Source organism: Somniosus microcephalus, chromosome 1 (assembly GCF_052327205.1).
Source record: "Somniosus microcephalus isolate GS21.2 chromosome 1, FLI_Smic_1.0, whole genome shotgun sequence".
NCBI lineage: Eukaryota > Metazoa > Chordata > Chondrichthyes > Squaliformes > Somniosidae > Somniosus > Somniosus microcephalus.
The window spans coordinates 455933622-455958255 of NC_140987.1; the positions used below are offsets into that span (position 1 = coordinate 455933622).

The 24634-nt window shown below is 48.5% G+C and overlaps 1 protein-coding gene across 8 annotated transcripts in view; it reads left to right on the forward strand.

Annotated features, from left to right (window-relative positions):
- mcf2a (MCF.2 cell line derived transforming sequence a) overlaps positions 1-24634 on the forward strand; it is a 257660-nt gene that overhangs the window by 207605 nt on the left and 25421 nt on the right. For 6 of the 8 annotated variants that reach the window (XM_086002156.1, XM_086002147.1, XM_086002193.1 and 3 more), the window contains 4 exons: positions 2115-2240; positions 11346-11567; positions 12732-12824; positions 14165-14243. In XM_086002156.1, the coding sequence (XP_085858282.1) occupies positions 2115-2240; positions 11346-11567; positions 12732-12824; positions 14165-14243 (520 nt within the window). Of the gene's footprint in view, positions 1-2114; positions 2241-11345; positions 11568-12731; positions 12825-14164; positions 14244-24634 lie in introns of those variants that run through there. The other 2 variants (XR_015080094.1, XM_086002184.1) reach the window with 2 other exon arrangements.

The following is a 24634-nucleotide window of genomic DNA, read 5'->3' on the forward strand; positions in this document are numbered from 1 at the left end:
GTTGAACCCGCCCAGCGGGCTCAGCAGGCCAATTAAGGGCCACCCGGCAACAGGTGACGTCAGAGATTGACATTTCATCTGTCAAGACCTTTTGACAGATGAAATATCAGCGTTTGACAGCTGTTTGAAGCTGTCAAACACTGACAACCTGTACTCCAGGTTAATTCCTCCCTCTCAGGCTGATTTAGAGATCTTCCCGGAACAGAAAACTGAATGCTGCAACTTTTGACAGCTCGCGGCCATTCTGCTTTCTGTGCCGGTGAGATGAGGGGCTCCCGAGACCTGAAGGAAGGAAGGCTGTAAAGGCAATTATAACTTCTTTAAACACTTTACACACACCAAACACACTTACCTCTGCACTCATGCACCCATCACTCACCTGAACGTCGGACATCTCGACCCCTCCAAGCCCTTCAGCCCGACGGCCCGCCTCGCTAACTTGGCGTGGTTTGGAGCCGTCAGGAATCCCACACTTCAAGAATGAAAATATGGATTAGGCTAAAAACTGCCTGTTAACTACCTGTTAACAGGCAGTTAATTGGCACTAATCCCCTTCCCGCCTCGGGGAGGTGGGTCCCGGCGCGGGGCGGGTACCCGACTCCTTTGAAACTGGCATGGAGGCGGGTTGGGGGCGGGATGGGTTCGTGCCCCCCGATTTTGAAATTTTAAACCCCCCACACGCCTCCAATCCCGCCTTCAGGGCCCAATGAAAATCCAGCCCGTTAACTCTGTTTCTCTCTCCACAGATGCTGCCTGACCTGCTGAGTGTTTCCAACATTTTCTGTTTTTAGTGATGTTGGTTGAGGGATAAACATTGTCGAGGACACTGGGGAGAACTCCCCCTGCTCTCCTTCAGATAGTGCCATGGGATAGTTAACGTCCACCTGAGAGGGCAGACGGGGGCCTCGGTTTAACGTCTCATCAGAAGGACGGCACCTCCGACAGTGCTGCACTCCCTCAGTACCGCTCTGGAGTGCCAGCCCATATTTATTGTGCTCAAGTCTCTGGACTGGGACTTGAACCACGCAATCTTCTGACTCAGAGGCGAGAGTGCTGCCCACTGAACATATGCAAGAGTAACAGTAACTGCACTTAAGTATTCTATTGGCTGAGAAGTGCTTTGGGACCTGATATGGCACTATATAAATACACGTTTTCTGTTTTGTACTGTCTGAAGTGTTTTCATTTGGAGGAGATGTTAAACCAAGGAGATCTCCTCTGCAAGTTCAGGTGCTCATTAAAGACCCTTTGTCACTATTGAAAACAGAGCAGAGAGTTCTGTGGTGTTCTGATCAACATCTCTCTCTCTCAACCAAGACTGTCAAAAAAAAATCTGCTCACTCAGCTCAGAGCTGTTGCTGAGATCTTGCTGTGCGCAAAATAGCTGCTGCACTTCATTGTATGCGAAGCACTTTGAGACGTTTCGGTGAGCGGTACGATAAAGTGCTCGAAAAATGCAACTTTGTTCGAATGTGTACAAGACGATGCTCTAACCCAAAAAATGTTTAAATGCTGAGAATAAAACCAGTAAAATTAAACATTATATGAAAAAGGAAGATGTTTAACATGGACGAAAGCTTTGCTGTGGTTTAAGTTTGCGTAGAATTCCGCTGTCCACTATTTTAACCTGTTTATTTTAATTTGATCGACTTTTATTTTAAGCGGCTTAACACCTCCGTTAAAATAACGGGCAGAAGAATTTCACACAAGCTCATTAAGTGTTTCTCCGCAATCATTAGCAACTGTGATTTCGACCTTTCGATAGATAGAAGTCACTATACCCGTCCCCCCATCAGGACAGCTGCCTCCGCCTTTCGAAAAGACCCCATTCTTTAACCGTGTTTCTGCTCCCTCCAAACCCCCCTCTCTCCCTTCCCTGCCTCCTGCTCAGTCCGCACTGCCTTGTAAAGCACGGCGACAGAGGAACGCAGGTCTAAGGGTAGAGGTAAGAGAAACTGCTAACAGCACACAAAGGCTTAATGCGTTCCTCCGCCTGCTATTTAATGGAGGTGTCAACTTGTTTAAAAGTACACGAAGATGCTGCCGCAGATAACCCGTTGGATTACTGACATACTTCTTTGGAATAATTTGCAAGTTGCTGTGTATCCTGGCAGGAATTGTTGAAGTTCAGTAGCAACAGCGATGGAACCCAGGAGTTACAGGAAGCGCTAACAGCCATGTTGAACTTATTAAAGTCAGTGAATGACTCCATGCACCAGATTGCTATAACAGGATATAATGTAAGTACCCGTTTGGGCAGTAGAAACCTGCCCTTAACAATAATTTATGAAAAAGACCCGCATTTATTCCAATATTATCGAGCTTTCACACACCAGGAAAATTGACAAGTTGTACAAAGCAAGGTATCAGTGACGTTAAATCTGATTTAAACATTACAGCCCAGTGGGCAAACTAATTTGTCTGCACACACTGCTTCTCTCTGGGTTCATCACCAGCCCCTTCTACTAGTTCATCACTAACTTTATACTGGTTCATCACTAAATCCTTCTACTAGTTCATCACTAACTGTTTATACTAGTTCATCACTAACCCCTTCTACTAGTTCATCACTAACTGTTTATACTAGTTCATCACTAACCCCTTCTACTAGTTCATCACTAACTGTTTATACTAGTTCATCACTAACCACTTATACTAGTTCATCACTAACCGTTTATACTAGTTCATCACCAACCCCTTATACTAGTCCATCACTAATGGTTTATACTAGTTCATCACCAATCCCTTATATTAGTTCATCACCAACCCCTTATACTAGTTCATCACTAACCCCTTATACTAGTTCATCACTAACTGTTTATACTAGTTCATCACCAACCCCTTATACTAGTTCATCACTAACTGTTTATACTAGTTCATCACCAACCCCTTATACTAGTTCATCACTAACTGTTTATACTAGTTCATCACCAACCCCTTATACTAGTTCATCACTAACTGTTTATACTAGTTCATCACTAACCCCTTATACTAGTTCATCACTAACTGTTTATACTAGTTCATCACCAACCCCTTATACTAGTTCATCACTAACTGTTTATACTAGTTCATCACCAATCCCTTATACTAGTTCATCACTAACTGTTTATACTAGTTTATCACCAACCCCTTATACTAGTTCATCACTAACTGTTTATACTAGTTCATCACCAACCCCTTATACTAGTTCATCACTAACTGTTTATACTAGTTCATCACTAACCCCTTATACTAGTTCATCACTAACTGTTTATACTAGTTCATCACCAACCCCTTATACTAGTTCATCACTAAACCCTTATACTAGTTCATCACTAGCGTTTTATACTAGTTCATCACTAACCCCTTATACTAGTTCATCACTAAACCCTTATACTAGTTCATCACTAATGGTTTATACTAGTTCATCACCAACCCCTTATACTAGTTCATCACTAACGGTTTATACTAGTTCATCACCAATCCCTTATACTAGTTCATCACTTACTGTTTATACTAGTTCATCACTAACCCCTTATACTAGTTCATCACTAAACCCTTATACTAGTTCATCACTAACGGTCTATACTAGTTCATCACCAACCCCTTATACTAGTTCATCACTAACCCCTTATACTAGTTCATCACCAATCCCTTATACTAGTTCATCACTAACTGTTTATACTAGTTCATCACCAACCCCTTATACTAGTTCATCACTAACAGTTTATACTAGTTCATCACCAATCCCTTATACCAGTTCATCACTAACTGTTTATACTAGTTTATCACCAACCCCTTATACTAGTTCATCACTAACTGTTTATACTAGTTCATCACCAACCCCTTATACTAGTTCATCACTAACTGTTTATACTAGTTCATCACCAATCCCTTATATTAGTTCATCACTAACAGTTTATACTAGTTCATCACCAACCCCTTATACTAGTTCATCACTAACTGTTTATACTAGTTCCTCACTAACCCCTTATACTAGTTCATCACTAAACCCTTATACTAGTTCATCACTAATGGTTTATACTAGTTCATCACCAATCCCTTATACTAGTTCATCACTAACTGTTTATACTAGTTCATCACTAACCCCTTATACTAGTTCATCACCAACCCCTTATACTAGTTCATCACTGTTTATACTAGTTCATCACCAATCCCTTATACTAGTTCATCACTAGCTGTTTATACTAGTTCATCACCAACCCCTTATACTAGCTCATCACTAACTTATTATATTAGTTCATCACTAACCCCTTATACTAGTTCATCACTAACTGTTTATACTAGTTCATCACTAACCCCTTATAGAGGATTACAGTGGTAAAAGGAATTTAACCCTGAAAAGTGTGAGGTGGTGCATTTTGGGAGGACTAACAAGGCAAGGGAATACACAATGAATGGTAGGACCCTAGGAAGGACAGAGGATCAGAGGGACCTTGGTGTGCATGTACATAGATCTCTGAAGGCAGCAGGGCAGGTAGATAAGTTGGATAAAAAGGCATATGGGATACTTGCCTTCATTAGCCGAGGCATCAAATATAAGAGCAGGGAGGTTATGATGGAGCTGTACAAAATGCTAGTTAGGCCACAGCTGGAATACTGTATGCAGTTCTGGTCGCCACACTATAGGAGGGATGTGATTGCATTGGAGAGGGTGCAGAGGAGGTTCACCAGGATGTTACCTGGGCTGGAGCGCTTCAGCTATGAAGAGAGACTGGACAGGCTGGGGTTGTTTTCCTTAGAGCAGAGAAGGCTGAGGGGGGACCTGATTGAGGTGTACAAAATTATATGGGGCATAGATAGGTTAGATAGAAAGGAACTATTCCCCTTAGTAGAGGGGTCATTAACCAGGGGGCATAGTTTCAAGGTAAGGGGCAGGAGGCTTAGAGGGGATTTGAGGAAAAACTTTTTCACCGAAAGGGTGGTTGGAATCTGGAACTCACTGCCTGAAAGGGTGGTAGAGGCAGGAACCCTCACAACATTCAAGAAGCATTTAGACGAGCACTTGAAACACCATAGCATACAAGGCTACGGACCAAGTGCTGGGAAATGGGATTAGAATAGACAGGGCTTGATGGCCGGCGCAGACACAATGGGCCGAAGGGCCTCTTTCTGTGCTGTATAACTCTACGGCCTAGAAATTCAGTATAGCCATGTTTGGGGCGCTACAGCCGGGCGTTCGCTAATTTTTGCACCCGGCGCAACTTAGCGCCATCTTCACTGATATTCAGTTGCATCGCCCCAAGAGGTTGCTGCTGCGCTAAAGCAGGCGATGCACGACTATCATTCGGCGCTAAGCCGGCGATCCGGGGCGCTAACACCGAGGGCGGGCGCAGCGCAGGTGCGGCGAGTTGCTCAATGAAGGCAGACACACTGGCGCCGGTCAGCTCTTAAAGGGGAAGGGTCGACTTGTTTGGCTGCCATGCCCTGCACACTGCAGCCCTGAAGCAAGGCCTGACCATTGCTGGTTCATCAGTTCTACGCCCTCAACCATGGGGAAGCCCGCTATTCTTCCAAATCCCATTGCACGCTCTTGCTTCATGGGGAAGGAGATGTACTGACATCTCCTTCTGAAAAGGGCATTGTTCACCTGGCGGATGCAGCAATGTACCGCGAACTGGGAGATGTTGGCAATGTCCCCAGTAGCAGATTGGAAGGAGCCGGTGGCATAGAAGTTGAGAGTCACCTTCACTGCCACTGACAGAGACGTCCTGCTCCTCAGCTGTGGCTGCAAATCTCTGTGAAGCAGGTGTAGGGGTTGTTGGTTGGGTGGTCGGTTTGGCCCGGGTCTGACCCAGTGGACGTTTTCGAGGCGTCCCCACACTCCCACTCAGTTCTGACACTGGGATCCTACCAGGCAGCTGATGCGCAGAATAACAAGCTCGAGACAGACAAGCAGGTGAAAGGTTCAAATAATAACGGTTTTATTGAGAGAAAAATAAAACAAAACAAGCAAGCAGAGAAATTAATTGGTTCAACGATACTAAACCAAGGCTACAGCTCTATACACTTTAAAAAAGAGAAAAAAAAAAGGAATACTATATATTCAAAACAGAGGGCACGCGAGTGCGGGAAGGAGTACGACACATCAAGGGGTATCACACATTAACACTCCCCTTAGCCTTATCCCCACCTCCTACACTATCCCTAACCTAGGTCGAACTAAAGGGGGGTCAGACTCTCATGCTCACCCAACGCATTGGAACAAAGGCCTTTAGGTTGTCCTGGGACTGCAGCTTTAGTTGGTCTGGCCTGGTAAAGTTCAGTGTGCACTGGCCACACACTCTCCCGTCAGTCAGGTAGTGGATCTTCCTCCTTGGCTGGGCGAAAAGGCTTCCCTCCTGGGTCGAGCTGCGCCGTTTAGCGAGGCCCGCTCTGGGCTCCGGTCCGTACCGGGATGGTGCACTCCGTCCCGTGTCTTCCTGGTTCCACTCTGAATCCCTGCCTGAGGTGGTGGGTCTTATGTTCATTAATAAATGGACATTCTTATTATGAACACAGCTAGCTTTTGCTAGACACTTTTATTGAGCACATGTGGACTAGGTACAGTATCTGTAGAGGCATCCATCTTGACTGTTGCCTTGTGGGTAGCCTAGTGCCTCATGGGTAATGTAGTCTTAAACACATACAGCTGGGTAGTGTAGCCTTAATACATACAGCTATATACAGCTCTACGGCTCCACCTAGTGTCCACTATAGAATGACATGTTATTGATCATTACATCCCCCTTTCTTTGAGGTTTAACAAAATCAATATCAATCAACTTTCAAGAAAACAATAAAGATAATATCAGTAACACTTTTGTTAGTGCTCTATAAACATAAACATTTTCAAAACAGTCAACACATTTTCAAAGCTTTACATTGTACTCAAAGATTAAGTCTATCAGGCTTTTTTACTTCACGTGTGGATCTTCTCAACACGGGTAAGTCTGATGTGTCTTCATGAGATTGTTCTGGCGGTGAATGACAAGATGCAGTTGCGGCATTGTCATCAATCTGCTCTTGTATAGATCGAGGTCTCCTTGCGATCTTTGCTTGGAGAGGGTTTCCTTCACTCTTCATGCCATAACTCTCAATGTAGTCAATGCACTCTCGAAAAACTGCTGGCAGCTGGATCCCATCATACAGCATAGTCCTCTCAGCAGCCTCGGCTAATGGAACACCAAAGATTGGCCTGAGGGAAGAAGGAGTATCCACCGGAACTGCTTCCTGCTCTGGTGCAGGCTTCTTCTTTTTCTTTTTCTCTTTCCACTGCTTAACAACATCTGCTGCGGTTATAACTTTGGACTTTTTCTCCTTGTGTTTTTCCTCTTTGTGCTTTTCTTCCTTTGGCTTCTCTTTGACCTTAAAGTCTTTTTCTTTCTTCTTGGAGAAACTAGGCTTTTTTAAGACATGGATACCCTTTGGCCTTTTCATCCTTGATGGGCTCTCTGCTTCATCACCTGAGTCATCTGGTCTGCTTATGGCACAGTTTATACGGTAGACTCTCTTGACCAGTTCTAAGTCTTCACAAGCTTTGTCACCTAGTATCGAATCAAGTCCTTCAGTCACAACAGAAAACATGAGATGATGCACTTTGTCTTTGACTGTCACTTTAAGTCTGCATACACCTAAGCTATCTATTTTCTGTCCATTATAGTCCTTCAGTAGTACTGACTTTTTCTGTATTTTGGGCTTTTCTTTCATATTTTTTATGTCACTCGTACTGATTAAGTTTGCTTTTGCCCCAGTGTCCAGTTTCAATGTAACTAATGCTCCATTTATCTGCAGTGGGATCATCCATTTGTCCACTTTTACTGCATTGACTTTATGTTCAGCATTGTCCATTTCTGAGGGCTGCACATTTTCTGTATCTTTTTTGATATCGTCACATGACACCATTCCTACAAAAAATGTCTCATTTAAATCAGTGTCCTCAATCACATTAACTTGTTGCCCTTTCGTTGTTTTTACTTTTGAAAAGCATTGTTTGGCAAAGTGATTCTTTCCATTACACTTTGTGCACATTTTTCCAAATGCTGGGCATTGTCTTAACTGGTGTTTGTAACCACAGCGTTTACAATTAAAAATTTCATCCTCCGATTGCTTTTCATTTCTGTTCTGCCCACATTTCTTCCCCTTGTAGGACACAGCACCGACAGCAGCATTATCACTCATTACAATCGCATCATTATTGATTTCACTGAAAGTCTTCGCGTGCTTTCGAGCTAGCTAGCTGGCTTGGCATATTTTCACCGCATTTTCCAAATTTAGTTTGGTTTCTCTCAACAGACGTTCCCTGACTTTTTTATCATGAATACCAAACACAATCTGGTCACGAATCATGGATGCTTTGAGCTCAGAGAAATTACATGTCTGTGCTTTCAGTTTCAGATCAGTTATAAAGCTAACAAAACTCTCATTTTGTTGCTGTGTCCGAGAACGGAAGATGTATCTTTCATACGTCTCATTCTTTTTGGGAGAGCAATGTGCATCAAATTTTTTTAGCACATCTTCTAATTTTTCTCTGTTCTCCACTGGATTAAATACAAATGTATTAAATACCTCTATCGCCTGTGGGCCTGCAACCGTAAGCAGCAATGCTATCTTCCTTGCGTCTGGCTTCGTACCGAATCCGATGGCTGCAATGTAGAGTTCGAATTGCTGTTTAAAAGTCTGCCAATTGTAGTCGATTTTTTCTGTGAGATTCAAACGCTCTGGTGGCTTCAAATTCTCCATGTCGCTTTTCGCAATTTTCAGCAGATCATCACCACTCTGGTACCATCTTATGTTCATTAATAAATAGACATTCTTATTATGAACACAGCTAGCTTTTGCTAGACACTTTTATTGAGCACGTGGACTAGGTACAGTATCTGTAGAGGCATCCATCTTGACTGTTGCCTTGTGGGTAGCCTAGTGCCTCATGGGTAATGTAGTCTTAAACACATACAGCTGGGTAGTGTAGTCTTATACATACAGCTATATACAGCTCTACGGCTCCACCTAGTGTCCACTATAGAATGATATGTTATTGATCATTACAGTGGGCACGGCGGGGGGGAACAGTCAGGTTTAAATCGGGAGGCAGTACGGACCGGGAGCTTCGCCTGCTTACCAAAGCATAGGCCTGCTGCGCATAGCCTTCTCCGTCTTGGAGACTGCTTCTCCCAGTAGAGTCCTCGAAGTTTCCCTTTTGCAGCGAAGTCCCAGGATGAAATCGAAGTGAAGTGTAGAAGCTGTCTCTCCCGAAGTGTGTTCCAAGTCGAAGTGTCTCGAACTGCTCTTTCTGTCTGCTTACTAAAAACAGTTATACTCTCTCGATCTGCCTTGCCTCCCCCAGATCGAGAGGTGTCCCAGGTTACTTCGTTAACTGTAAATGGCTGCAAAACGGCCGATTTCCCACTAACGGCCTTATCACCGGCCCTCATTGTTTTTGGTTTCAGTCACACAATGGTGTCTCTGGTGCCTAGTCCTCGAAAACGGTTTCTGATATGATTGGATCTGTTAGGATGGGCCCGATGATGGTTTTAACTAGCTTAACCCTGATTGCAGTGCAACGAGGTTCATTGTTCTTACCGGCCTACTGGCGACTTGTTATTACATATTCAATTCCATGTCTGGCCTGGAATCCACATAGGGACTGTGGAATTCCAGGCCCTGTCTCCAGTCTTGTTGCTGGGGAGAAAAATGACTCACTTCCAGCAGCTTTCTGGTCACGTGTCCCAGAACTCCATTTTGTACGTTTAAAAAGTGGCCAACTTTGTTTGATTCGGAAAGCAGGCGAGGTGGGGGAATTTTGCAAACTCCCTACACAGGTGGCAGATCTCAGTGACCACCTCCCTTCTGAGTCGCAGCCTCCGAACACACTGCTCCTCAGACATGTTCAGATATGAGAACTGCTGGCGGTATACCCTGGGTGGGTAAGGCCTCCTGTGCCGACGTCTGTTGGCCCTTCTCCATCTGGCCATGACTGGCACTCTCTCATGGCGTCTCTGATCCCTTTGAATGCAATGCAGAAAGCCAACATTTCCACCCATTGCAGCCCCCATTATATGTGGCGACTCAAGGCTATGGCACTGAAAGTGAAATCCAAGTGCAAAGCTCTGGCCTGAAGCCAGAAGTACCTGTGCGAGCGCTGAGTCAAAGCAGAAAGCTCTCTGCCTTTGTCTCTCTCCAAATATCCATCTCTCACACAGAAGGATTGGCACAAAATGGCTGCCACTTATAATGCTGTAGGAGTGCCCTTTAAATAGCGCCCCGCAGCGACTGGGAACCGTTCCCCTCTACCAGTCGCTGGGGGCGCCAGGCGCAAAGAAGGACGGCGCCACTGAATTTCCAGTTCGGGGAGCACAAAGGGCGTTGCACCATGAAATGACATCAGGATCTGCGCGCGCAGCTGAGTGCACGCAAAGGTTTTGCGCTGCCGCTAAATCTTAACTGAATTTCGTGAGAGGCGCAGATCGCGCCGCATCCGGGCGCTAGCCGCTTAGCGCCCCACTTCTCCTCCTCCTAAGGCGCTAGCGGCTGGCGCAAACAACTGAATTTCTAGGCCTATGACTCTATGATTCTATGAGTTCATCACCAACCCCTTATACTAGTTCATCAGTAACCCCTTATTCTAGTCCATCACTAACTGATTATATTAGTTCATCACCAAGCCCTTATACTAGTTCATCACTAACTGATTATACTAGTTCATCACCAAACCCTTATACTCATTCATCACTAACTGGTTATATTAGTTCATCTCTAATTGCTTCGTGCCTTGCAGAGTGAGAATGTGTTGGAGATTAATCTCTGAGCGAGATTTGTTCGTCACGCTTCACTTGGCTTTTCGGTTGAATTATGAGTCAAGACTCGGGTTGTTTTTCCTCTGGCTATTTGCCTCTCCCAGGAGGTTTCATGGTTCGAGGGCGGGTCATCCATGCTCGTGGCTGCACCCTCTCTGGATAGGGCCGGCTCGATGAGCTGGACGTGCTTTTCCTGCTCTCCCTTTTGTATCTTTGTAAAGAGAGTGATTGGAATATAAGGGATGAGAGAATTAAGCGCTGTGGGAGCACTTTCACCACACGGACTGCAGCAGTTCAAGAAGGTGGCACACCACCACCTTCTCAAGGGGGCAAATAGGGGACGGGCAATAAATGCCGGCCTCGCCAGCCACGCCCACATCCCGAGAATGAATTTTAAAAAGGACACGTGAAAAGGAAAATGTACAAGTGCTGGTAATGATGGAGTTAAATATTCGAATGCTTATACTTTTTAAATGGTTATTAATTAAATTCTGTTAATAATTATACAGAAATGGCAAAAAAGAAAAATTCACCCAAAATTAATTCAACGTGTCATATTCTGATTGGCAGGGCAACCTGGAAGAATTTGGCCGGGTTTTGATGCAGGGCTCTTTCAATGTCTGGATAAATCACAAAAAAGGCCCCACCAAAATGAAGGACCTCGCACGCTTCAAACCAATGCAACGACATCTCTTCCTTCATGAGACCGCACTTCTGTTCTGTAAGAAGCGAGAAGAACATGGAGAAGGTTATGACAAAGCACCTTCTTACAGTTTCAAACATTACTTAAAAGTAAGACAGACGATCTGACCATTTGCAGTTACGTTTTTCCTTTGCGCTGTCAGCTCACAGGGTAAATCCAGTGACCCCGCGCTCCCGGCTGGTCATCTCGCTCAAAGGTCACACGCACGTCGGAGGGCAGCACTGTAGCACGGTAACCACGTCTCCAGCCCGTGCTTCCTTCGGGGGGGGGGAAGCTTCTCGTCGGGAGCGCAGAACCACTCGATTTATACTCATTTCCATTTTTGTACCGCTTCTCTTTATCCCCCCCCCCCCCACTGCTTCCTCCAAGCACCGTTGACCCATAGGACAGCACACTGGCTGCAGTCCTCTCCACCAGCTGACCTCTAGTGATTTGGTACCGACAGGTCACCTGCTGTCCGTAGGGCCGATTTAACCCCGTCAGTTCTTCCTCTCCATCGAGATTGAACACACTGTTTCTGCAGTTCGCCAACAGAGAAGGTCACTGAATGTAGGTTTGAGCAGCAGTTAACGTTGTGACATTAATCTTTAAGGGTTCAGATGTGGCTCACTTGGGAGCACTCTCGCCTCTGAGCCAGGAGGGCCTGGGCTCAAGCTCCCACTCTAGAGACTTCAGCGTGTTTTCTGAGCTGACACTCCCAGTACTGTGCTGAGGGAGTGCTGCACTGTCGGAGGTGCCGTCTTTCAGGTGGATGTAAAAAATTCCATGGCGCCATTTGAAGAAGCGCAGGGGAGGCTCCCCGGTGTCCTGGCCAGCATTTATCCCTCAACTAACACAGATGATCTGAGCATTTGTTTCATTGCTCTTTGTGGAATCTTTCTGTGTGCCAATTGGATGCTACATTATGACAGTGACTACACTTTCAAAGGTATTTCATTGGCTGTAAAGCGCTTTGGGATGACATGAAAGGACCTGTCTTTTTGCAATCCAGGTTGGGAATTCCAACCAGAATATGGCCAGTACTTGGGGATTGACGGGAGGTGGGAAGGGAATGATTCACATCAAGAGAACTAATGTAGCTTAATAGCTCTGATTCAGAGTGACGGGCCACTAGCCTTTTGCATTTGATTCTTGCCATTGTTTACATGTTGTGGTTCTATTTCAAAGATATTCTATATAAATCCAGCACTGCAACTTCCTACTGAAAGATGATCAGAGGAATATGACAATATTTCTTGCACTTCATTTGGCAGATGAACGCCGTCGGGATCACTGAGAATGTTAAAGGGGATATTAGGAAGTTTGAAGTCTGGTATAGCGGGCGAGAGGAAGTGTATCTGATCCAAGTAAGTTCCGTATTGTCCAGCATTAATGGAATGTGTTTGAAGGATTTGGCTGGTTTCTAACTGCGGAGCTCAGGGAACTCATTTCTTTTAAATATATAATCATTCTCGGGATGTGGGCGTTGCTGGCAAGGCCAGCATTTATTACCCATCCCTAATTGCCCTCGAGAAGGTGGTGGTGAGCCATCTTCTTGAACCGCTGCAGTCCGTGTGGTGAAGGTGCTCCCACAGTGCTGTTAGGGAGAGAGTTCTAGGCTTTTGACCCAGCGATGATGAAGGAATGGCCGATATATTTACAAGTCAGGATGGTGTGTGACTTGGAGGGGAACTTGCCGGTGGCAGTGTTCCCATGCGCCTGCTGCCCTTGTCCTTCTAGATGGAAGAGGTCACGGGTTTGGGAGGTGCTGCCGAAGAAGCCTTGGCGAGTTGCTGGGATCGATCTTACATTTATATTCACTTACAGCCTTTGGAGAAAATAGTAACTGAGCTAAAGTAAATTCGCTATTACTTTTAAAACTCAGATCGAGCAAGAGGGTTCAGCCTGGCTTGTCTCCTCCGAGGCCATTGGGGGCTAGATTCTAAAATATATCTGCTACTTGTTTTCATCATTATTGCTCACACTGGTTGTGCCTTTCTTGCACACTCCCACTGTAACTATAGCACGGGAGAAGCAGAATAGCTGCAAATTAGGCCATGTCCAGGCCTTGCATGGGAGCTTTCTGTTGGCCTCATAAGGGCCAGAGCTTCTAGCTGCCCCAAACATGGCCACCAGCATAGGAAGGGGCGAGGCTAGGGATGGTGACTCCCTTCTCTTGGGAGTTCCCGCATCCCTGGTCTCTCGGCCGTTGGTAGTCCTGGTTACACCAGGCATACCACCCCACTGAATGGCAGAAGTGGGCACCAACAGGTGGCCTGAACTCTCCAAGAGGAGGCAATTCTTCTTAAAGAAATTTCAGCTCCTTTACAAAGCGGGGTAGGAAGAAGGGGCACTACTTCCTTACGTGGGCGGGGGGGGGTGGGGTAGGACGCTGTGGCAGTACGCTGTGGCACTCCCTCCCCAGACTGAGCAGATTGCAGCCTCCTCCTCAGACAGGCACCCCAGCTGTACCCGCTAGTGATGCAGACATTCCGCCATTGATATGTGAAGCAGGGACACATTCTCCTGACCCCAGGGTCATCAGCAGAGTTTGGTGGTGGGTGTATCTGGGCACTCAAGCTGGGAGGTTGGACGCTTGGATTTATTTGACATGTTATTTGATCTAAGGAACCAAAGGCTTTGCCACGGAAGGACAAGGTTTAAAGTAGTTACCCTGTGCAGAACGATATTCTCTGTCTGTTCTCAGGCTCCAACAGTGGATGTTAAGATGGCCTGGTTGAGTGAGATGAGGAAAGTGCTAACGAACCAACAGAGACTCATCCGAGGTACTTTGCTGCTTTGTGCTGACGCTGGATTCGAGAAATTTCTTTCACTATGATGTTGAAAACTGAAGACGAGGTTAGGCGCTTCTACTAACTGCGCAATGGAGTGAGGCAACCTAGCTTCAGAGTCACAGTTCCTGCCTGGCCGAGTTCTCAATAGGCTGTAGCCATACACACTGTGCAAACCTGTACTGTTCAGGTAGCCTTCAGTTCAGGTCCAACTGGTCATTTGAAATCAGGCTTTGAACCTACAACCTTGTTGACTTAGGATCATAGAATGATGTAGCACAGGTGGAGGCCATTCGGCCCATCGTGCCTGTGCCGGCTCTTTGAAAGATCCAGTTGTCGTGGTCCATGCTGGTACCAACGACATAGATAGGACAAGGAAGGAGGTTCTGCTGAGGGAGTTTGAGCAGCTAGGGGCCAAATTAAAAAGCAGAACCACAAGGGTAATAATCTCTGGATTACTACCTGAGCCACGTGCAAATTTGGCTAGGGTAAATAAAATTAGAGAGTTAAATGCGTGGCTCAAAGACTGGTGTGGGAGAAATGGGTTTTGCTTCCTGGGACACTGGCATCAGTACTGGGACAGGAGAGAGCTGTTCCGTTGGGACGGACTTCACTTGGCCAGTGCTGGGACTAGAATCCTGGCAAATCGAATAACTAGGGCTGTAGAGAGGGCTTTAAACTAATTAGTGGGGGGGAGGTTTTAAGAGAGCGAAAAATAAAAATGACAGCGGAGAAGGCAATAGAGCAAGGTAGCAGTGGGGGAATTAAAAACCAGAGCGTGTCAGGAAGGGACAGAATGTATAATGATAAAGGTAAAGTAGTAAAAGGGGTAAAAGCAGGAATAAATTGTCAGAAAACATATTTGAAAGTTCTTTATCTGAATGCATGCAGCATTCGTAACAAAATTGACGAGTTGACGGTGCAAATAACTACACATGGGTATGATCTGGTGGCCATTACGGAAACATGGCTGCAAGATAATCATGAATGGGAACTAAACATACAAGGGTATTTGACAATTAGGGAGGACAGACAGGAAGGAAAGGGAGGTGGGGTTGCTATGTTAATCAAGGATGGAATCACTGCAATAGTCAGAAATGATATTGGGTCAAAGGATCAGGATAGTGAAACAGTTTGGGTGGAGATAAGGAATAATAAGGGGAAAAAGTCACTGGTGGGCGTAGTCTATAGGCCTCCTAACAGTTGCAACTCTGTTGGTCGGACTATAAATCAGGAAATAGTTGGGGCTTGTAATAAGGGAACAGCTATAATCATGGGGGATTTTAACTTTCATATTGACTGGACTAATCAAATTGGGCATGGCAGCATTGAGGAAGAGTTCATAGAGTGTATTAGGGACGGGTTCCTTGAGCAATATGTAACTGAACCAACCAGGGGGCAGGCAATCTTAGATCTGGTCCTGTGTAATGAGACAGGATTAATAAAAAATGTCCTAGTAAAGGATCCCCTTGGAATGAGTGACCATAATATGGTTGAATTCCAAATTCAGTTTGAGGATGAGAGAGTTGGATCTCAAACCAGCGTACTAAGCTTAAATAAAGGAGACTATGAAGGTATGAGAGTAGAATTGACTAAAGTGGGCTGGGAAAACAGATTAAAGTGTAAGACGGTACAAGAGCAGTGGTCTACATTCAAGGAGATACTTCACATCTTTCAAGATAAATATATTCCACTGAGGAAAAAGGGGAGTAAAAGAAAAGACAGCCATCCGTGGCTTAGTAAAGTAATAAAGGATAGTATTCGACTGAAAACAAGGGCATATAAATTAGCCAAATCTAGTGGGAGGATAGAAGATTGGGAAGCATTTAAAAGCCAGCAAACAATAACTAAAAGATTAATTAAGAAAGGGAAGATAGATTATGAAAGTAAACCAGCAAAAAATATAAAAACAGATAGCAAGAGTTTCTACAGCTATATAAAAAGAAAAAGGGTGGCTAAAGTGAACGTTGGTCCCTTAGAGGATGGGACTGGGAAACTAGTGGTGGGGAACATGGAGGTGGCAAAGACGCTGAACAAATATTTTGTATCAGTCTTTACAGTAGAGGACACTAAAAATATCCCAACACTGGACAAACAGGGGGCAATGGGGTGGGGAGGAGCTAAACACGATTAAAATCACTAAGGAGATGGTACTCAGTAAAATAATGGGACTTAAGGCGGATAAATCCCCCGGACCTGATGGCCTACATCCTAGGGTCTTGAGAGAAGTGGCGGTAGGGATTGTGGATGCATTGGTGATCATTTTCCAGAACTCCCTGGACTCAGGAAAGGTCCCGGCAGATTGGAAAACTGCTAATGTAACACCCTTATTTAAGAAGGGAAGTAGACAAAAAGCTGGAAACTATAGACCAGTTAGCCTAACATCTGTGGTTGGCAAAATGTTGGAGTCCATTATTAAGGATACAGTAACAGAGCATTTGGATAAACATAATTTAATAGGACAGAGTTAGCATGGTTTTATGAAGGGGAAGTCATGTTTGACAAATTTGCTCGAATTCTTTGAGGATGTAACACACAGGGTGGATAAAGGGGAACCAGTGGATGTAGTGTATTTGGACTTCCAAAAGGCATTTGACAAGGTTCCACACAAAAGATTACTGCACAAGATAAAAAATCACGGGATTGGGGGTAATATACTGGCATGGGTGGAAGATTGGCTATCTAACAGAAAACAAAGAGTTGGGATAAATGGTTCATTCTCGGGCTGGCAATCAGTAACTAGTGGTGTTCCGCAGGGGTCAGTGCTGGGACCCCAACTCTTTACAATCTATATTAACGATTTGGAGGAAGGGACCGAGTGCAACATATCCAAGTTTGCCGACGATACAAAGATGGGAGGGAAAGCAGTGAGTGAGGAGGACATAAAAAACCTGCAAAAGGACATAGACAGGCTAAGTGAGTGGGCAGAGATTTGGCAGATGCAATATAATGTTGGAAAGTGTGAGGTTATGCACTTTGGCAGAAAAAATCAAAGAGCAAGTTATTATCTAAATGGAGAGAAACTGCAAAGTGCTACAGTACAAAGGGATCTGGGGGTCCTGGTGCATGAAACACAAAAAGTTAGTATGCAGGTGCAGCAGGTGATCAGGAAGGCCAATGGAATCTTGGCTTTTATTGCAAGGGGGATGGAGTATAAAAACAGGGAAGTCTTGCTGCAGTTATACAGGGTATTGGTGAGGCCACACCTGGAAAACTGCGTGCAGTTTTGGTTTCCATATTTAAGAAAAGATATACTTGCTCTCGAGGCGATTCAGTGAAGGTTCACTCGGTTAATTCCGGAGATGAGGGGGTTGACGTATGAGGAAAGGTTGAGTAGGTTGGGACTCTACTCATTGGAGTTCAGAAGAATGAGAGGCGATCTTATTGAAACATATAAGATTGTGAGGGGGCTTGATCGGGTGGATGTGGTGAGGATGTTTCCACTGATGGATGAGACTAGAACTAGGGGGCATAATCTTAGAATAAGGGGCTGCCCTTTCAAAACTGAGATGAGGAGAAACTTCTTCACTCAGAGGGTAGTAAATCTATGGAATTTGCTACCCCAGAGAGCTGTGGAAGCTGCAACATTAAATAAATTTAAAATGGAGATAGACATTTTCCTAGCAGATAAGGGAATTCGGGGTTGCGGGGAGAGGGCAGGGAAGTGGACGTGAGTCTAGATTCAGATCAGCCATGATCCTATTGAATGGCGGAGCAGGCCCGAGGGGCCGTATGGCCTACTCCTGCTCCTACTTCTTATGTTCTTATGTTCTTACATACCGGGGACAGCAAAGCATAAAATCAATAGAAACTTAGAGCACAGAAGGAGGCCATTCGGCCCATCGTGTCCGTGCTGGCCGACAAAGAGATATTCACACTAATCCCACTTTCCAGCTCTCGGTCTGTAACCCTGTAGGTTACAGCACTTCAAGTGCATATCCAAGTACTTTTTAAATGTGGCGAGGGTTTTTGCCTCTACCACCCTTTCAGGCAGCGAGTTCCAGACCCCCACCACCCTCTGGGTGGAAACATTTCTCCTCAACTCCCCTCTAAACCTTCTACCAATTACTTTAAATCTATGTCCTGTGGCGACACGCCACCACTGGACATAATCCGCTCACGGCGGCACAGACCGTCTAAGCAGAAGCCCCCAGCCGGGGGCCCTTTCCTCCAGCAACTTGTTTCCCGCAGGGACAGGCTGCCGGGAGCACTTCCTGTCTGGGAAGTACTTAAGTGGATGCGCGGGCTTTTCTAGTTCCTGTTTTGCCATGAGGCTGAAATAAAAAGCTGTGCTGTTTCACTGGCTCTGGTCTCGACTCCCACGTTTGCCGCGGTATCTCAACACTGGTGACCCCGACGCTCAGGACGAATCCTAAGCTAGCATGGCGGATACAAACGCAGTCACGGTTAAATTACCAGACTTTTGGGAGAACCTCGCCGAAGCCTGGTTCGTTCAAGCTGAGTCCAGATTCCGGCTGAAAGGCATTACAGTCGACGCCACGAAGTACGACTACCTCGTCGCCTCGCTCACCTACGCTACAGTCCCCAAGGTTTGGGCAGCGCTGCAGAATCCACCAACGGAGGGCAAGTACGAACATCTGAAGGCTGCGCTACTTAAAAAATTTCAAACGTCCTCTTACCAGCGCCACTGCCAACTCCTGGACCTCCCCGGCCTTGGTGACGCTTCACCATCAGACCTGCTTTCCCACATGCTGTCCCTCTCAGACGACAAAAATCCCGGCGCCCTTTTTCGCACGCTTTTCATTCGGCAGCTCCCCGCCAGCATCCGCCCGCTCATTGTGGAGTCCGACTCCACGGACCTGAATGATATAGCCAAAAAGGCCGACCGGCTGCTCTCTGCACAGGCCGCTGGCGACGTCGCGCCCGACCTCACGGCAACGACCACGCGGTCTTCCCGGGCCGCTAGGCCCGACCGCCCTACCACTCCGGGTCACTGCTACTACCACACCCGTTTTGGCGCTAGGGCTCAACGCTGCACGCCACCGTGTACCTTCAAACCCCCCCCCCCGCACCGGCCCCCGCGATGGCCGCGGGGCAGAAGGAGCCCCTACTGTACGTCACTGACGACAGAACCAACCGCCGATTTCTGTGCGACACAGGGGCCCAGCACAGCATCACCCCCGCCTCCGCCCTCGAGATCCAACGCGGCACACGGGGTATCACACTGGCTGCAGCCAACGGCTCTGACATCCGCACATATGGCACCCGCATGGTCACGCTCGACCTCGCGGGCCGCCGCTACCGCTGGGAGTTCCTCACAGCCAAGCTCCTCTGCCCACTCATCGGCGCCGACTTCCTACGTGCCCACGGCCTCCTTGTCGACATTCCGAGGCACCGCCTCGTCGACATCAACACTATGGCCTCCATCCCCGGCGCCTTTACCCCGGCCCGTTCGGCCGGCCTGACGACCTACTGCCTCGCCAGAGCCACGGACGACTACTCGGCACCCCTAGCTGAGTTTCCCGCCCTCACTAACCCGACCTTTTCGGCCAAAGCCGCCAAGCACGGTGTGGAACACTATATCCCCACCACCGGCCCCCCAGTTTCAGCCCACGCCCGCAGACTCAACCCGGCCAAGCTGGAAATCGCGCGGGCCGAGTTCACCACCATGGAACAACTCGGCATCATCCGCCGCTCCAGAAGCCCTTGGGCCTCGCCCCTCCACATCGCCCCCAAGCCCGGCGGAGGCTGGCGCCCTTGCGGGGACTACCGCCGCCTCAACGACGCCACCACCCCCGATCGATACCCGGTGCCACACATCCAGGACTTCTCGGCCCGACTGGCCGGACGAACCGTCTTTTCCAAAGTCGACCTGGTGCGCGGTTACCACCAAGTCCCCGTACACACCGCGGACATCCCCAAAACGGCCGTCATCACCCCATTCGGCCTGTTCGAGTTCCTGAGGATGCCCTTCGGCCTCAAGAATGCAGCACAGGCTTTCCAGCGCCTTATGGACTCAGTCCTCCGGGACCTGAACTTCCTATTCGTCTATCTAGACGACACTCTCGTGGCCAGCTCCTCCAAACAGGAACACCTCGAACACCTTCGCATCCTGTTCGGGCGCCTAGCCCAACACGGGCTCATCCTCAGCCCGGCGAAGTGCCAATTCGGCCTAACCGAGATCGATTTTCTCGGTCACCACATCACCCCTGCTGGGGCCATCCCCCTGCCCAACAAGGTGCAGGCCATCCAGCAATTTCCCCGCCCCACAACCATCAAGGGCCTCCAGGAGTTCCTCGGGATGGTGAACTTCTACAACAGGTTCATCCCCAGAGCTGCAGCCCTCATGAAGCCCCTATACGACTCCCTCCGAGGAAAATCCGGCAAGATGGACGTAGCCTGGACCACTGACACGGCAGCCGCCTTCGACGCCACCAAAAACGCGCTCGCCGACGCCACTCTGCTCGCGCACCCGAGGGCCGATGCCCGGGTCGCGCTCACCACCGACGCCTCCGACCACGCGGTCGGGGCCGTGTTCGAGCAGTGGGTCAATGGCGCGTGGCAGCCACTTGCCTTCTACAGCCGCCAACTGCGCCCCCCGGAGGTCAAATACTCCACTTTCGACCGCGAGCTTCTCGCGCTCCACCTGTCGGTCCGCCATTTCAGGTTCCTCCTGGAAGGCCGCCCCTTCACCGCGTATGTGGACCACAAGCCACTCACATACGCGATGGCCAAGCACACCGAACCCTGGTCCGCTAGGCAGCAACGCCAGCTCGCGGCCGTGTCCGAGTTTACTACGGACATTCAGCACATCTCCGGTAGAGACAACGTGGTCGCCGACTGCCTTTCCCGTCCCGCCGTCTGTGCGAATCACCTCGCGGTCGACTACGCACAACTAGCAGCGGACCAGCTCACGGACCCAGACCTCCTCTCGGCGGCTACCAGCCTGCCAGGGCTACGCCTAGCCAAGGTCGCGCACGGGCCCGAAGCCACGGCAGTCACTTGCGACGTCTCACTCGGCCACCCCAGGCCGGTCGTCCCTGAGACCTGGCGCCGCCGCGTCTTCGACGCGCTCCACGGGCTCTCTCACCCGGGTTCCCGCGCATCCGTCAAACTCCTCTCCAAGCGCTTCATCTGGCGCGGCCTCAGCAGAGATGTTCGGACTTGGGCCACCTCCTGCCTCGCCTGCCAACGGGCTAAGGTACAGCTGCACACCAAAGCACCCCTGGGAGACTTCGAGGTACCCAGCCGCCGCTTCGACCACGTACACGTCGACATCGTCGGTCCCCTGCCGCCATCGCAAGGCCAAACTTATCTCCTCACGATGGTCGACCGCTACACACGCTGGCCTGAGGCAGTGCCGCTGTCCTCCACCACCACAGCCGACATCGCCAGGGCGTTCGTTAACACCTGGGTTGCGAGGTTCGGCGTGCCGACCGACATAACCTCCGACAGAGGCGCCCAGTTCACCTCCGAACTCTGGACGGCCACAGCACGCAACCTCGGGGTGACGCTCCACCGCACCACGGCGTACCACCCGCAGGCCAACGGACTTTGTGAACGTTTCCACAGGTCACTCAAGGCCTCACTCCGCGCCGGCCTGCAGGACAGTACCTGGACTGACCGCCTGCCGTGGGTGCTACTCGGCCTACGCACCGCGGTCAAGGAAGACCTCCAGTCCTCGGCAGCGGAGTTAGTCTACGGACAACCGCTGCGCGTCCCAGGCGAATTCCTTCCGGAGCCTACCAAGCCTTGGTCGGCCGAACAGCAGCGGCTCAACTCTTTCTCTTCCGCTCAGCAGTTCGCCCCACTTCCGGTCAACCGACACGGCGAACTCGCACCTCACGACCCGCCAAATTTACAGCAGGCGCGCTTCGTCTTCGTGCGACACGACGCGCACCGCGGGCCCCTGCGACCCCCGTACGACGGACCGTACGAGGTACTACAAACCGGGGACAAGGTCTTCAAGCTGCGACTCGGCGACAGGGTCGACACAGTCTCCATCGACCGGCTCAAACCAGCACACACCGAACCAGGGGAACAGGTCCCCGTGGCCCAGCCTCCAACTAGAGGCCGTCCCCCCGGCAAGCCAGCACAGCCGGCGGCGAACCGCCCAACCCAACCAACCAGACCGGCGACCACTCAGAGCCGCTGCGGCAGAACCATTAGACCACCGTCACGACTCGTCCACTCCTCCTAAGCAGATTCTGGGGGGAGCTCTGTGGCGACACGCCACCACTGGACATAATCCGCTCACGGCGGCACAGACAGTCTAAGCAGAAGCCCCCAGCCGGGGGCCCTTTCCTCCAGCAACTTGTTTCCCGCAGGGACAGGCTGCCGGGAGCACTTCCTGTCTGGGAAGTATTTAAGTGGATGCGCGGGCTTTTCTAGTTCCTGTTTTGCCATGAGGCTGAAATAAAAAGCTGTGCTGTTTCACTGGCTCTGGTCTCGACTCCCACGTTTGCCGCGGTATCTCAACAGTCCCTTGGTTATCGACCCCTCTGCTAAGGGAAATAGGTCCTCCCTATCCACTCTATCTAGGCCCCTCATAACTTTATTCACCTCAATTAAGTCTCCCCTCAGCCTCCTGTTCCCAAGAAAACAACCCCAGCCTCTCCAATCTTTCCTCATAGCTAAAATTCTCCAACGTATGATGTCCCTCTTTTGGAAGAGTGGGTATATTTCTGCTGCTCCTGCCCCTTGAGATATCAGATTATCTGAGTGCATCGCCTGGAGGAAAACCGGGCGAGGAAGTTGACAAGTGGGAAAGATATATTGGCCTTGGACGGGGTGCAGCGCAGATTCACCAGATTGATACCGGGGCTTACGGGGTTAAATTAGGAGGACAGCTTGGTTTGTATTCCCTTGGGTTTAGAGGGTTGAGGAGTGATCTGATCGAGGAGTTTAAAATGCTAAAAAGGATTCAATAGGGTAGATACGGAGAAACTATTTCCTCTGGTGGGGGGAGTCCAGAACAAAGGGGGCAGAACCTTACAATTAGAGCCAGGCCGTTCAGGGGTGATGTCAGGAAGCACTTCTTCACACAAAGGGTGGTGGAAATCTGAAACTCTCTTCCTCAAAAAGCTGCGAATCAAAGAAAGACTTGCATTTCTATAGCGCCTTTCACGACCTCAGGACGTCCCATAGCGCTTTACAGCCAATGAAGTACTGTTGAAGTGTGGTCATTGTTGCAATGTAGGATGCTGAGGGTCAATTGTAATTTTTAAAACTGAGAGCGATAGATTTTTGTTGTGTAAGGGTATCGAGGGATGTGGAGCAAAGGTGGATAGATGGAGTTGAGGTAAGGATCAGCTGTGATCTAATTGAATGGCGGAGTTGGTTTTGAAGGGGCTGAATGGCCTCCTCCAGTTCTAATGTAAGGGGAGCCTGCCTGATTTTTTACCCATTAAGGTGCAGGCTCCCTTACGGGCGGCGCTCCTTTCCCCCCACACCCCCATTGTCCTGAACTTGCTGCTGTCTGGCAATTCAATGTGCCCAGGAACCAGAATATCTGTCCAGTCATTTTATGGCCACTAACTCTTTTTAAAACTTCAGATATCCTCAGCTGTGCTCGCTGACCTACATTGGCTCCCAGTCCGGCAATGCCTCGATTTTAAAATTCTCATCCTTGTTTTCAAATCCCTCCATGGCCTCGTCCCCCCCTCCCTATCTCTGTAACCTCCTTCAGCCCTACAACCCCCCCGAGTTATCTGCACTCCTCTAATTCTGGCCTGTTGAACATCCCTGATTATAATCACTCAACAATTGATGGCTATGCCTTCAGCTGCCGAGGCCCTAAACTCTGGAATTCCCTCCCTAAGCTTCTCCGCCTCTCTCTCCCCCTTTTAGACGCTCCTTAAAACCGACCTCTTTGACCAAGCTTTTGGTCACCTGCCCCAATATTGCCTTCTGTGGCTCGGTGTCAAATTTTGTTTGATAAACGCTCCCATGAAGCACATTGGGACATTAAAGGCGCTATATAAATACAAGTTGTTATGTATTGCCCTAGCATAAAATCTGCTGCAAAATCCAACCACCGCACAACGTACCAGTAATTATAGTACTGATATTTCTGGCACAGGCACGCTGGGCCAAGGGGCCTCCTTCTGTGCTGTATCATTCTATATTCTGAGAAGTAGATTGGGGAGAAGAGACCATGCAGCAATTGCTGACCAACACTGCCAGCCAGTGCAGTGAAGATCAGAGATCGCGGGATTAACCGTGCGCATCGGTGATTGCCACCTTCTGACATACTCTTCACTCAGGTACAGCCATCATTTGGGCTGCCAGCCTAATTCATTACCGTGACAGGACTCCACTGTGGTACTAACTTCCTAATGGGGATAGGCACCAGACTGAGTTGGAAGTCAAACTTGGCTATTTTTTGGGGGGATGATATGCCAAATGCCCAGATTTGGCCAATT